We start from the raw sequence: 15,050 nt of genomic DNA on the forward strand, positions 1-15,050 counted from the left end.
TGTACTGTCTGCCATTGAAAATGCTGTTTCAAGCTAAGTCTGTGGACATTTTAGGATTCCAGAAAAGTGTATGTTATTATATGGCTCAGAAAGAATCAAAGATATCAAATCTCACAAGCTAAAGCCTCCCCGCAGATGGAAGGGACCTTGCTGACACTGAACCCAAAGTTGCTGTAAAAACTCCAAGATCTGTATGGTTATAAGCCACCCTCAAAACTAAACTAGCAAAGAGCTGAAAAGTGGCATGAAGAAACTGGGTTATTCCCCTGCTCTAATATTATTAGCTGTACATTCATAGAAGTGAAAAAAAAAAAAAAAAAGACACACCATGTCACCTGAGCTGGACTGCAATTACTCTAAAAGGTCTCAATGGATTCTCAGAGAAGTGGAAAGTCAAAATTGAGGGGTAAAGGACCTTACTTTTGAAGTGGCCATGGCTCACCGTAAAGTGAAAATAAATTCTGTGTTGTGTCCTCATTTTCCATGTGGAAATTAAACAACTAATCTCCTACCTGAATGGCAGAAATTAAAAAAATCTCACAGGATAATTATGCTGGATTTGAACTCGTATAATAAAGCCTCTCCAGTCTTCTTTGGTACTTTCATTGCTACCACCAAGATTTTAGCTAGTAGTATTTTGATAGAGATGAGGGTTTAAAAGGCAATCTAATTTTTCCTATTATTCCTCTAACTGAAGATAATCATCATGGCTAGGCTTCACAAACGAAGATTTGGGAAAGGCTCTATCCACATTTGTTACAAGCACACTGGTGGCTAAGTATACTGGTGAAAACAGAAGTGACTAGCATCTTGGAGTGACAGGGTAACAAATTAAAACAGCTTCTCAAAATTTCTAAAAGCCACGAGTTTCAATTTTGTTATGTTCAGTGGTTGTCAGCAAGCCTGTAACAGAAAGGCCTGAATGAAAGAAAAAGCAGCAGCAGCAGAGGTCTGATATCCCTTCAGGGACACAGAGATACAAGTATATCATGACCCTACAGGACACATCTTTGAGGTCATGTCTGTCAGATTTAATAAAGAAGCTGGCACAAGCCTGTGGGGATGTTTGGTCTTTTTTGTGGTGTTTGAAGTCTCAGAACGGAGTTTGGAACCAGCTCAGTGGCACGCCTTGAGACCTGGAGAGAAAGGAGCAGAAGCATGGCTTTTTCTGACAGAGAGAGATACTTACAGGAATACTCTTGTATTTGTACTGATGAGCCACAGAGTTCCTGAAGAAAAGTACCTATTTAATCAGCTCTACCTGAGCAGAAAGTCCAGCATATCTTCCTTCTACCTCCCTGCAGAAGCTCTGATGAGCAGACTATTATGATCCTTCTGTAGTGCTCCTCCTTAAATGTTCATGATTCAAGCACCTAACAGCAGAGAATAAGCTTTCCCACAGGTATGTTACAGAGAAAAAGAATCATCCAGTCTGAAACAGGAGGCCACATGCATACCCACAGACCACCCTTGTTGGGACAGTCTGACTTTGTTCTTTGCTTTGTATAGTTTGCCCAACCAGAGACTTGGACACACATTGCAGGTCTGAATGAGCCACTGCCTACAGTGTGTGCACTATAGGACTTTAAAGCACTAAATGTCAACATAGAGAGTCTCAAAGGGATATCTCAAAGTCCATCCTGCATTTCATTAATTCTTAGAAAACCATATATTCTTTCATCTGATAGTCAAGTTCAAGGTCACACCCGGGAGGATGAAACTATCATAAACTGAATTACATGTTTGAAAATGCATTTCCTTGTCTTCAAGCTTGGAGCAGAAGAGCTGCCACAGGAGGTAAATCTACTTCACAGATGAGGAAATAGGGAATAGAAAGAAAACAATCTTTAAAGTACAAACACCAAACTTCAGAAGTTATGAATACTAAACCAACACTGCTATTGTAGTAACTATGATCACTATTAAATTCAAAGAACTGAGTTATAAATTTTATTTGCAGCCCCTCTCTCCTGCCACACAGTACTTCTTATCAAAAAGCATCAGATATTTATTTTGATTTCTAAGCTCTTTGAAAAGCAGAGGACATTTATTTCCTGTGGAGAAACGCAATGTTTCTTATCCAAAAGTACAGGAGCATTTGGAATCTTCCCAAATTCTAGCTAAACAAGTCAGCACAGCCACCAAAGAAAAAATAAATCTGTGTTCTTCCTTTATCGCAGGTCAATTATCACATAGCACATGGGGAGCTGCCAAAAACACTGCTATGTTCAGAAACTAAAACTTGCATTTTATTTGCCTGCAGCTGCATTGCACAAAGAAGGGAGTGTTAACCCCCCTCCCCAAGACAAAACATGACCTATCCCAAAAGCACAGGGTGATTGATTCACTGCTTGCTTTTTTTTTTTTTCTTTCAGGGTACTGTTACTTATCTTGTGTCCCAAATGCTATTTCTATAAAATGCTTTGATTGCAATGTATTGATTTTTTTCCTCATTACTCTTCATCCTTGTCTACCAGCACAGATAGACAGATGTGGCAAAGAAAGTAAAAAAGCACCATTTAAGGTTTTTCAGGTTCAGATTTCAAATTTGCCCAGCATGGTCCCTGATTTATTATCAGAGACACTCTCCCCTTGCCTTGAGTTCTAACAACTTAAAATGAGATTTTATGCAAGATTTATTTTCAATGAAATGAGAAAAAAAAATTAATCCTGAAGCTCCGTGAAACTAAGTTTTTGCATTAAATTTTCAGACATAAAGCCAAAGTCTCCAAATTTCTAGCATTTGCCCTACTTCTATTGTATAAAATAAAGGTGCTATCAAGCAGCATCACTGTATGAGCTTAGAGCTGGAAAGATTCCAGAATTTAAAATGGGAAGCATGTGGTTTCCTCAGCAACCTGGTAAATGTATTTTGGTGCCTACTGGGTATCAGTAATGATGCCAATTGTAATGTTAATTTTTCAGATCTTTGTTGTTCATAATCTTCTTCTGTGTCTTTTAACTGTTCTCTAATCACCCAGTAAACTGTCATGACTTTCTTCATCTTGATTTTTGAATGACCTAAAAGTATACTTTCTAGTTCACCACCTTTAATCAATACAATGAAAATAATGGTTCATAAAACAAACCACGCAGTGGCCTCTGTCAATGAATCCAAAGAGAGACCCAGCAGTAAAGGGTGCATTTTAAAAGATTTTTGTTTCAACAACAGAAATTGTAGCAACTTAGGATAGCACTTAGGATAGTTTTGGGCACCACACCAAAAAATTCCTTGTCAGTCTCATCAGAATAGGTGATTACATATCTAAAAGAGTCACAGAAAATAAAAAAATATATGAGGTCCAAATACCCAATTGACTATGGCTACATCACTAGTACAGCCAACCTCTCTAAATTTCAAAAGAAGTAAACAGCTTCTAAATGGGTAAGTTTTGCAAGCTAATGATTTTTTAATAAATTATTTTCTTTTCAAATCTTTACCATTTTAGCTTTTGCTAGAATTTTTCTTTTTACTTAGCATTAAAAAAATATTAGTGTGCAAAATTTAGTTGATTAGAATCGAACTTCAAAAATATCCTTCAATCTGAGTACCTGCTGAGGGAAGAGTATGTGGTAAAAACTGATTGAGTAGTATCTACTAATCCAATTCTTAATTTTTATAAATTCCTTCAACATGCCAACACCTGTCCCCTGTTCCTTCTCATAACTGCTGATTCCGAATATCCATAGAGAAATATTACTTAACACTAAAAAAAAAGCGTTTTTTGTACCACAAGCCTTCCATAGTCCTTTACTGTATTCAGTTAAAATGCCTGAGTACCATTTAAATCATGTGGATTAACTTAAAACAAACATTTACTATCAGATAACTAAGACAGTAAAAAAACCTCAAATAAACTATCTATGATGTCTGTGACCTCTGAAGATACTTTAAACTGTACCTTCAGTTCTTCAACTGGAATATACAGGTTAAAACCTGATCTGTCTGAACATACCAGTTTATAATCAGAGGGAGGAATAAAAACTATCATGCATGGAGGTAAAAGTTTAAAGACTGCATATTTTTTTAATGACAATAAAATTCTGAACTGTCCCAGAAGGTCTGAAAGGCAGCACTTGGATAAAGCAGAAAACAAGCTGTGCACTTTAATAAGAAAATGCACTCTAGAAATGCAAAGAAAGAAAAAGTAAATCACTGTTTACAAGCATTAAGAGAAAAAAATTTACATGAGAGGAACTAGAGGCTTCTAAAGTTGCAGACAAGGGGCAGAATTAGCTATCTGTGAAGTCAAAAAATGGCAGGCATATATACCAGATAAAAATGAGACTTCATCATTTTTCCCCAGCACGTGAAACATTTTATGCAAGTTCTCATAACTTCCACAGTAATATGTATCAAAAAATCAGATCAGTCCTTCCTTAGGTGTTGTCTCAAGCTCTGCTTTTCTGTGGAAAAATGCTAAAGAGAACAAGAAAAATGCAAAGCCCTGCTTATTTAAGTAAAAAGAAATTCCATATTGCACCATGAACCTCCAGAATTGTCAGCTGGATTCTTCACTAGGTTTGTTAGTCATAGAAACTGAAAAATTAATCTTTGAATTTACAACCCTCACAATTTAACTGTTCATGTCAAAGGAAATGCTTCCAGCAACTTCGAGGCTAAAGCCCATTCAAATCTCTACGATTCTAGTTGGCAGCAGGAAATACATATTTTTTTACAGACAGGTTTTATGGTTTTTATATGGAACAGGTTGCCCAGAGAAGCTGTGGATGTCCCATCTCTGGAAGTGTTCAATGCCAAGTTGGGTGGGGCTTTGAGCAACCTCATCAAGTGGAAGGTTCCCCACCCGCAGCAGCAGGATTGGAACTAGATGTTCTTTAAGGTCCCTTCTAAAGCAAAGCATTCTATGATGGTTTGATTCTATGGTTTTGAGTGAGGGTTTTTTTGTTTAAGAAGCACAGAGAAAGATTTACAAAACACCACAAATTGCAATTTATTATGGCAGTTTTATTCTCAGCTGAGCTGTCTAGAAGACCAAGACCTGAAAGCCTTTACATCTAGAAGCCTGGGTCCTTACTTTCCAGCCTGAAGAGACCAGGTACTTATACCTGGAAGCAGCAACAAACAAACCTCAAAAAACAGGCCAGATGCAAGAAGATACAAGATGAAACTGTCTTAATATGCATTACAGTGGTCTTGAAAAAACTAGTATTAAAAAAAGGGTAAAAAGAGAATCTTTAGCACTGCCTATAAATGATCTAATGAAAGGTCATTCTCAAGTGTCAAGTAAAGCGAGGAAGAAAACGTGTGAAAAAACAGTGTAAGAGTAAATGGAAGTAAAACACCCTCACTGACATTTAACATTTACACAAATGTCAGATTCCTCACTTCCTGGTTAAACATTCAGCTGGGATCTCAATCTATGGTTGGCGTGTGCATGGCCAATTTTGAAAACAAAGAGAAAGTACAGCACAAAATTCAGAAATCTGTTAAGTGTTTCTAAAAAGATGAACAGTCAAAAAAATGAGCCCATGAAGACTGGGAATTAGGGCTCTGCTCTAGAGTTATTAATGACTTATTTATGGCTTAAGTCCATGCCTGGACTTTCATTCCCACACGACGTTTGCTGTAACAGACCTGAACATGACCTAAACCCTCATGATTCATGGTTATGTACAAGAAGAAAAGGCATTGGCCAGGAGTTAGAAATTAATCAATATTCTGAACTATTAATATCATGAGAATTCCACAGAATTGTTTAAAGGTCTAGGGAAAAAAATAAAACAAAAAACGCTCATATTTACAGCCTAATACATTTAATAAAAGCTCTAAAAGCAGCTTCTCTAAAGATAGAGAGAAAAAAATATTCTTTAAAATTTATTGTGATACATGCATTTCTCTCTTTTTACCACACGTGGCAGAAAATTGGGATATATTGTGTGCAATTTGCCAACAATCATCTATAATGATGTTCACTGCCCCAGGACTCAATGTCCTTTGGGAAACCTCTCTAATTGCTCTGACAGGGTCTACTTCTCCTTACCCAGACCTCCCCCATTTCACTGATAAGGTCTCCATTTTCTTATCCAGAAAGATATGAAGGATAGTCTGAACCCTGATTATCCTATTCTAGCAGTTCCTATGAAATATTAAGTATGATAAAACAACATTTCTAATGAAAGTTATACAAAGTTCTTCCTGAATTTTCCTCAGTAAGTTACAGAGAAATCATCCTAACTGCTTCTACTGATACATCATCTCCTCACTCATTTAGTCACATACTGAAGTTATAGTCAGCCAGTGCTCTGTGCTTCAAACCAGTGTAGCTTTGGTAAGGTGGTGGGTGTGAAAAGATTGATTTTTCAGATGATGTGCCCTCACACAGATACATCAGTCATTGTTAATAGCCCAGTGGAAGCAGAAGTAGCACACACAACCACCGAAAGGCAACAACCTCTGCTTTGAATTCTTTCTATTTTCTTATCAAAATTTCAAACTGAAATTCATCATTCACCAGATTCCCATTACATGAATGGACTCAATATCCAAAATGTAAATTCTAGCACAGACTTTTTGACAGACTTGGAAATCGAGATGTATCAGAGGTGTGTATCTGACGCAGACCTCTACATTCTTACCTTCTTCTGAAGAACATTAACTTTGCGTTCCTTCACCTCTAACATGTCCTTGAGGTCATGGATCTCTCCTGCTTGAGTCCCCTTCTCCTCTGCCATCTCCTGAATCTGCTTTGTCTTCTTATTTAGCATAGTCTCCTTCTCTTCCAGACGTAATCGTAATGCATCCACCTAGATTTGGAAATGCAGAAACAGGGTTTGTTTAGCACTGAAGGAGAGAAGTTTTAGAAAAGTAAAACCACACTTCCACAGGGGAAGTATTACAAACAGATTCAGAAATCTAACACCCCTTTAAGGATTCAACATATATAAGACTGTGATAAAACAGTTATCACAAGTGGCAGGAGACCAAACAGTAAAAATAAACAACTGTTTTATTTCCAAACTATACGAGACTAACGCTCCTTCTTGGAAAATCTCAAATTGTACTTCTCACATATCTCACCCTTGTAACATACAAGCCTGGAATTTTTTTTCCTCAAAGTAGAAGCCAACACAATGTGTTGTTCAGAAGTTCTCTCATACGTAGGGAAACTGAGCCCTTTATTTGAAACATCACTAATACTCAGAGATTTAAATATTGACTCTTAGTAACAAATAGTCACTTCATATTCTAGGTTTTATCAGAATACTAGCTGAGCCTGGAGGTAACGAAAGCAGAGTTCTTTGCAGCAACTACAGATCAAAACATGGGAAGAGGTTACCTTAGGATGGCTAAGAATATTTTGGCTTAAAAGGCAACATAATAGTTTATATGCAACATGCCTTTTTCACACGATGCAGTCTTATATTAGAGATAAAATGGAACAAATGACACAGTACAGGATATTGTGGGTGCAATTTGGACACGTAAACACATTTAGAGTTTCCACTGCCTCAGTAAATTTAGAAACACACTGGGAAATCTACAGTATCCTCAAACTTCAAAACTGCATGTTCAACAGCTTTTGCTTTTCCTTCTTCATTTCTCTTACACAAACGAAACACCTCACAAGACAAAGCAAATGGGAGAAGGAATCAGAGCTATCTGAATATAAATTTGATGAGAAGAATAAGGTCACCACAGAGCACAGACTAATCTCAAAGACCATTGTGGAATACGAAATCCAACACCACCAACCTGCTCAAGACACCAAAAGAAACCCACTGACCCCTATCCACTCAACATTCAGACAGAGCTCAAATCTGCCAGCTTGGCTGCTAATCTTATTTGACAGTATCAGATTTGGTTCCTGTTAGCTGAATCCATTACAGGACATCAGTCACACAGAGTAAACACGGTGATCAATGAATTTCTTGGTCCTTCTGCACAGCATGGACTAGCAGAGACACGAAGTGAAAAGATGACTTTGACAACTCCAGCTAAGGAAAGAATTTAGGAAATCACTATGCCTATGGTATTTTGAGCAACATTTAGTTTCAATGTGTTATTCTAATTCCATTTTATTTTGATTTGTTAATGGAAAAGTTACCTCTAAGGCTCTGCATTTACAGTATGTTACACACCCACAGAATCCTTTGCTGTTTTGTCTGACTCCTTTCACACAGAGAAATAAGCACTTGCCAACAGGGAAAAGGACTGCCTTGCTCTCCCCATCAGCGCTGCAATCCCGCTGCCACCTCTACATCTGGAGCCTTCTCACTTACACATACATTATTAAAATCACATTTCTGACCTTTCACCCAGCAAGTGGGGCAGGGAGTATAATCTGCAGGGATATTAGACTACCAGGTATACCCAAATATGATTTATGGGACAGCTAGTGTTTGCAATGAAAAGTTTAGCAGGTGGATCAGGTTTTGTCTTCTTTCTAAAAACACGCAATTTTATAGATTGATTACGTTATGTTCTTCTCTGGACATCTCTGATATTAAAGCTAAGAGTCACTTTTACTAATTCTTGAAGGGAAACTGAAAATCTCCCTCAAAAGAAAATCCAAATACTCTCTACAGTTGTGTTGCAAAATATTTGAGACAGTCCAGATGCCTACAGTACAGTAGAAAGTGAAAAGAGAACATCTGCAAATAGAAATTTATCCACAGAATGCTTTCCATTTTCTGATTGATTATTCTCTTTGAACTCTATATTAGCTTATGGTTTGGGGTAAATTACATTCCTGGTTTTATTTGTGTGAGGTCCTTGCCTAGGAAACCATAGAAAACACTTTCACGAATATTTTCAAAGGCTGGCAGGACACACAATGATCACCTTAGCACCATTCCTGGCAGAACACTGCAGTTGTTTATTCATGTCAGCTCAGTTTATGTATGGCATCCTCCCACAGTGACAAGAATTGAGGTCTGTGGGAGTCAGGTGATGCCAACTTCAACAGAGCCAGCTTAAGATCTTCTCTGTACATGGAAACGACCAGGGGCAAACAGCTACTGAGGTGTGACGCCCCTTGTCCTGACTTCTGTGTCTTGGATGGTGTTGTCTTAACCCTGGGTTAACCTAACTGCTTCCATAGTAATAGACTGTCATGTCTTTAATTATGCATGGCAAGCAAAATCTTACAGTACAGCTCAGGCAACTGCTAGTCCTTCTTGTAACAATGGGCTTGTTAATTTGACCTGCACACATCATCCAACTGCCCATGAAACTTTAGCAAAATAAGCACATTGGTTGCCACCTTAACACGACAGCCTTCCTAGGTACAGGTGCTTCTCTTCAGCTGGGTACCACACACTAGACTTGAATTTCTTCACTGTAAGAACAATATAAGAAAACTGTGTTGGGAACCATTGATCTGTCTTCACAGGATTTTCTAGCAGCAACAAATAATACTCTCTGACTCTGTTCTTAATATGTATAGCCACACATTAAACATGTAGAAGTCCAAACTTCTGAGAAAATCTAGTACATTAGTAGCTTTAATGACTACCAGAACACAATAAATAATATTTACTATAAATTTAATCTTAAACCTTTTTTAGAATCTTGATTGTGTAGTTACAGTCTTAGCTTTCAGAATATTCCCAAACTATAGGGAAATCACTTAAATTTTCAGAAGTCCACAGTGAGTTTCAGAACTGAGTCAGGAGTTTGAGTCAATAGGACTTAGGTTGCACTTTTTTTTTCCCCTGGATTTTAACATCATCCCCACTGTACAGTAGCAATCAGGTTATGATGCTGCTGATTCTCACTTGGGGAAAAAATCCCAGTGTGTTGTCTTCTCCTGTGTGATTCCTTCTCATGTACCTGTCACCTGTTTAAACCATGGCTGAACTATCAGTTTAGACAGTGAACTAAACCATACTTAATTCGGAGGTTTCAATCTCCCCTACGCTCTATCCAAGCCCAAATTTCTCTGTAACAGCAAAATTCAAAATTCTTATTCTCTGTTGGTATGACTACAGGCAGTAAAGGCAGAAAAATGAACAGATGGAATACCAATCTTGAAATGTGTGTTTAGAGCTTGCAAAGGTTTCTAACAGAAGCCAGCCACTTTTTAGAGCAGAGGTTAAGTAATTCTATGTCAGCACTCAGAATTCAAAGATAATTGAGAAATGTACAGAGACATGAAATTATATTTGGTATGTGTGTGAGAGTTGCTTTTCACCTACAGTAGCTATTCTTATGTGAAGTCTCCAAGTACGAGTATATTTTAAAAAGGATCACTTTTGTGACATTTCATTACTAACTTGCAAACATATCATGTAAATACAAAAAAAAAATAGTTAAGCCTTTTTACTGATAGCATAGTCTGTAATTAAGACTTTAAAGCTATGTTTATTGACTGATTTTGAATGCAGTGGTAGTTCACAGGACTTAATTTAATTCTCTGTTTTTGACATTGATCTTTCTTATTAATTACGTTAAAGTTGACTCTTTCCCTCCTTACCCAGACTGCAGCAATACCAAGTATGGTCTGTAGAAGTGAGTGAATTCTTTATGAACACACAGCTCCAGTTACACCCGGACAACTCAGCAGGATTACACGACCATGTCACGGGGCAGAGAAGCACACACCTGGCTTTGTGCAGAGCTTGTTTGGTTCTTGCTGGGGTTATAAACTCAATGCAGGACAGATATACTGATTCTAGGGCCTGCTCAGGTCAGAAATCAGTTCAAATGCTCTTCCACAACCTTTGGCACAAGATATTAAACACCTAAACACAGCAAACTCAGTTCTGTGAGCTGACCTTCATGTTTGCAGGTGTCAGTACAGGTTTTCATGTAGCTGCTGCTAATAAGTCTTGTTAAAGACACTCAGCTCCCATTTGCACATTCCTCACTAAACGTAATCCACTCCCTAACTGTCTCTGATTTGGGAGACTCTGCTATAGTTTCAAAACACCACTATAAGCCCTAATAAAGAAAGATCCTTAAAAAAAAAAATTATGTTCTACTGAGATATTCAGAGCAAATAAAACTTACAGAGGACTAGATTCATTTTCCTACTGAATATTCATCTGAATTTACCATAGGAACAGACCAATTACAGAACCATGCCAGCTTGGGCAATATACAAAAATAAAGGGGAATGTTCTCACTGGTTAATGTAACCTCCCACTGAAGCCACATACCTTCATACCTTCTGGCACTGACCTAAGCTGAAGGGCTTACTAGGTAAAACAAACTTTATATGGATAAAGCCTTAATTCCGAAATAAATACTGACTTATTTTCTGTTTTGTTTACAAAATGACTGTACAATTTTAGGGCTATTTTTAAAGGTTTCTTCACAAATCAAAAAGTTAACCACAATATCCTCTCCACCCAATAGCCCTCAAGATAAACACCCCACAAACAGCTCACTGTTGTTTGTAGTTCTAGGGTGGCAGGTGGCAAATCCATTTTTGAGATATTATATCAACATTTACCCCCACTTACAAGCAGGTTTCTTTAACAGAAGATTAAATAAAGGTTATGAAGGTATTCTCTTTTAAAATGTTTATTTAAATATGACTTGAAAATATCAATCCCCTATGAAGATGCCTGCCAGTATATGTCAGAAACTGCACCTCTCTTCCTCCTCACAACTCTCTCTAGGTGTCTTGAGAGAAGCTAGTTATGTTTTTAACCAGTGCTGTCAACAAGTGAGCCCAAGCAGGATCTCACATTCCTATCCCATTCCCAGTGACAATGCTTGTATGGAAAGGAATCTTTTCCTTTAAAAAGGATGCAATGACAAACATCTCAACACTGTATATTTACAACATGTTTCAACCTTATACGTGGGAGAATCACTTGCGAAGACAGATGATGATTTAATGGTTGAGCTTTCTGAGAAGAACACCAACAAGGATGAAAAAGATAAGACTATCTTTCAAAAAATGTAAATATCTTCTTGGTACTACATAAAAATTCTTAGAAACATAACTAATCATTCTAAATACCTACTCTGACACAATGGAATAGCCAGTTTATCAAACACTTTGTATGTGTTAAGTTCATACCAGTCTGCTAGATCTTACTGTGGAGAACATGCTGGACTATTCAATCCATTAAATCTATCATAAAAACATAATTCTAAACCAGTATTGTTAATCTTTTAGCTACAGCAGCTCCTTACTGAAAGACAGACAGACAGACAGCAAATCACCTTTCACTGTAACTGAAGATGTTACATTTTACTTACAATATCTGGGAGGAAATTATGTGAATAACCTAAAAGCAGTAAGCAGAAAATCTCTCTCTCTTTTCCCCCCATCCCACTCCCTTCAGCCACTTTTCATTAGTATAAAAAGTTGTTTGCACATTTCGAAGGAAGAATCCAATTTGGTTTTGAATTGTGGTGCTATATGAGAACCTCATTTGGAAGCACCCAGTGCAGAATGAATATTCTCAATGATTATTTTGTAATATTACAAGTTAGACAGTAATTTTCTACATTAAAAAAGTAATTTGGTCTTCAGCTAAAATAAAAGTAAAATGTTCTGAATACCAGTCAAGAGTATGGTATCAACGTATCAAGAGTACCTATCAACAGTATATAACCAAGTCTTTTTGGTTTTAAATATTCTGTTTAAATTTTGTACATTTTGAGTAAATATGTTTAAGTACATTAACAGCTGAAATTATGACCCTCTACTGAAGTCTTTTAGCTTGTTAATAAAGGGTATTTGTTCAAGAACTTATCTCTCATGGGCAGAAAAGTACTGGTATTTCTTATTTAAAAGTAAGAAGAGAAATGTGTTTCTAGCTTTGTAGGTTTTCACAATACTGCACAATGATTTAACAAAACTATATTCTCTTCAATCACTGTTATGGTTTAAACCCGCAATTTACCTCTGAAAATGTTTATTTACATAATACCCATTTTCAATGATATTTTGAAATGTAATTTTTTTTATTTTTTTTTTTAAATAGACATGTATGAATCTAGGGTACATTCCTGAACTAGCAAAAAAGAAAGAACAAATTTAATAAGAGGTTTATGATTGTAAACTAGTACATTTTCACAGTTATACCCACTAATGCAATTTCAACTTTGACATAAATCTGAGTATAACCAGAAAAGCCATCTTAGAACATCAAAAGATATTTACTATGCAACTTGATTTCTGCATGTCAACAAGGCCACATGCACTCACAGATTCACTGATTTTGGCTAAAGAAAAGCTACACGAGGGTAAGAAGTTCAGATCAATTCTCTTACACTCTTAAAATTTGGAACTTTCCTCCCAGCATTACCCATAAATTTTCTGCATGCATATTTCACAGCTCCGTTGGCTTTCTCCTGTTTTAGCTGTAAGGACACCTAGTTTTTGATGCATCACTGCCATCTTTTGGACTTCCACTAATACTACAATTCTCCAACTCAGGGATTGTAATGCTGTCTGCATTCATCATTTCAAGCTTGCCCTTCAAGAGTGTCCAGAAGCAACACATTTATGTCCCATTTCGCATCTGTTTGATGTTCAGATACACACTTGGGTCTTACACAATATGGGAATTTATGAAGCACTTGTTACTGAAACACAGTTTAGAAAATATTTTTGTTTTCTCTTGGAATATGCATCATAGAACATGAAAGCCCTTATTTTAGGTGTGAGCACAGTCAAGAGTTCCTGTACATGCTGACAGTACTAGTGAAGCCTCTGCAAGGTGTGTGCTACTGGAATGCTCTTCCTTTTTCTGCTCTCTTTTAGCTACAAGGTCATTGAAAACAAATCTCCCCAGCAACTCCCAGCTCAGCTGAGCACCCATACACACGTATTTGTCTTTACAATCCCCTGGCCTAGAGAATCAAACATATAATCAAAGATACAAAGTGCTCAGAGCAAGCAGTACTGAAAGGCCGTGGGATTGTATAACCTAAGTAAAAATGAAACAAAATAATGCTTTTTATCTCTGAAAAGTCAGGAACTAAAGAGTTGCCCATTTCACCTCTGTCTGCAGGATGGCAGCCCTTTGTTCTTTAGCTGTAAGAGACTCTTTCAGAACCTCAATATGCTGCTTGCTATCAGAGAACTGATTTGTGAGGGTCTCCAGCTTCGTCTGCAAGGCCAGCAACTCGGTGTCTTTGCGTGACAGCTCCTGTTTCACCTGACCAATCTGAAAAAGAAAGAAAAGACGGGCAAAGGAAGAAATAATTTATATCTTCCTTTACAAAAATGACTATAAATACACACAGCTACCAACAAACAGTCTGATACTCTCCACTTATCCCATGGAATTGTGAATGTAAGGCCAGCAAAAATTTGTGTCATGAGCAAAGGATACAAGGAAAAAGATGGGGGAGCAATAGCATCAATTTTTCAAGAGAGGTTCTTTTTAACAGAGGCAATCTGTTCTCATTCATCTTCCAAAGGACTGACCAAAACCAGATACTTAGCAGGGATAAAGTTTTAATGAAGATGAAGCAGAACCACAACAAGAAGAACCCCTCTCAGAAGCATGATGTTTGCTTTGAAATGTCAAATCAGAAAGTTTCCCTCCATCTCTCCACCCATCAATCCAGACTCATGCTTATAGAAGATGTAAGGACACCCTTACTTTCCCCACTATTTACAAGACTGGCATTTCAATCTTCTAAGATTTAATTTATGGAGGCTTCTTAAAGCAAATGCAAATATACATCAGAACAACATGAAAACTGTTTGTGGAATTGCATTTTCTTGGGAGAAGTTTCCTAAATTTAACTTAGTAAATTAAATCAGTACAGAAATGCAAATTTTAACAAATGTAGGTTGGATTATTTAAAAAGACAAACGGTAAGAAATGCTAAAATAAAGCATTGAAATAAGCTGAAATGTCCTTCTAAGTGCAATCATCACCCAGGACAATTTTTATTAAATCTGGGGGAAAAAGAAAAAAATGAAAAAGAAAAAAATTCATTAAAGAGGACAGGGAAGTCTAAATGTAGACTTATGTCCAACTTTGTAACCGACTTTCTAGTTTGCTTCCTACAGATCTCACAGAACAGCAATATTTTATTGCTGCATATATTATATAGCAGAGGTGGACATATCTCTAAAAACTAAACAGTTTTCCCTTTTTTAACTTGA

General features: G+C 37.0%; 1 protein-coding gene across 14 annotated transcripts in view; it reads right to left on the reverse strand.

Annotated features, from left to right (window-relative positions):
• The window catches only part of ERC1 (ELKS/RAB6-interacting/CAST family member 1), a 273,988-nt gene that overhangs the window by 187,731 nt on the left and 71,207 nt on the right, over positions 1-15,050 (reverse strand). For all 14 annotated transcript variants that reach the window (XR_010430601.1, XR_010430603.1, XR_010430602.1 and 11 more), the window contains 2 exons: positions 13,930-14,097; positions 6,601-6,768 (listed from right to left, as the gene is read on the reverse strand). Coding sequence is in view for 10 of the 14 variants with exons in the window: in XM_064654578.1 (XP_064510648.1) it covers positions 6,601-6,768; positions 13,930-14,097 (336 nt within the window). In the remaining 4 variants the exon portion in view is untranslated. The remainder of the gene's footprint in view (positions 1-6,600; positions 6,769-13,929; positions 14,098-15,050) is intronic.

This window comes from Pseudopipra pipra, chromosome 5 (assembly GCF_036250125.1).
Source record: "Pseudopipra pipra isolate bDixPip1 chromosome 5, bDixPip1.hap1, whole genome shotgun sequence".
Classification (NCBI taxonomy): Eukaryota; Metazoa; Chordata; class Aves; order Passeriformes; family Pipridae; genus Pseudopipra; species Pseudopipra pipra.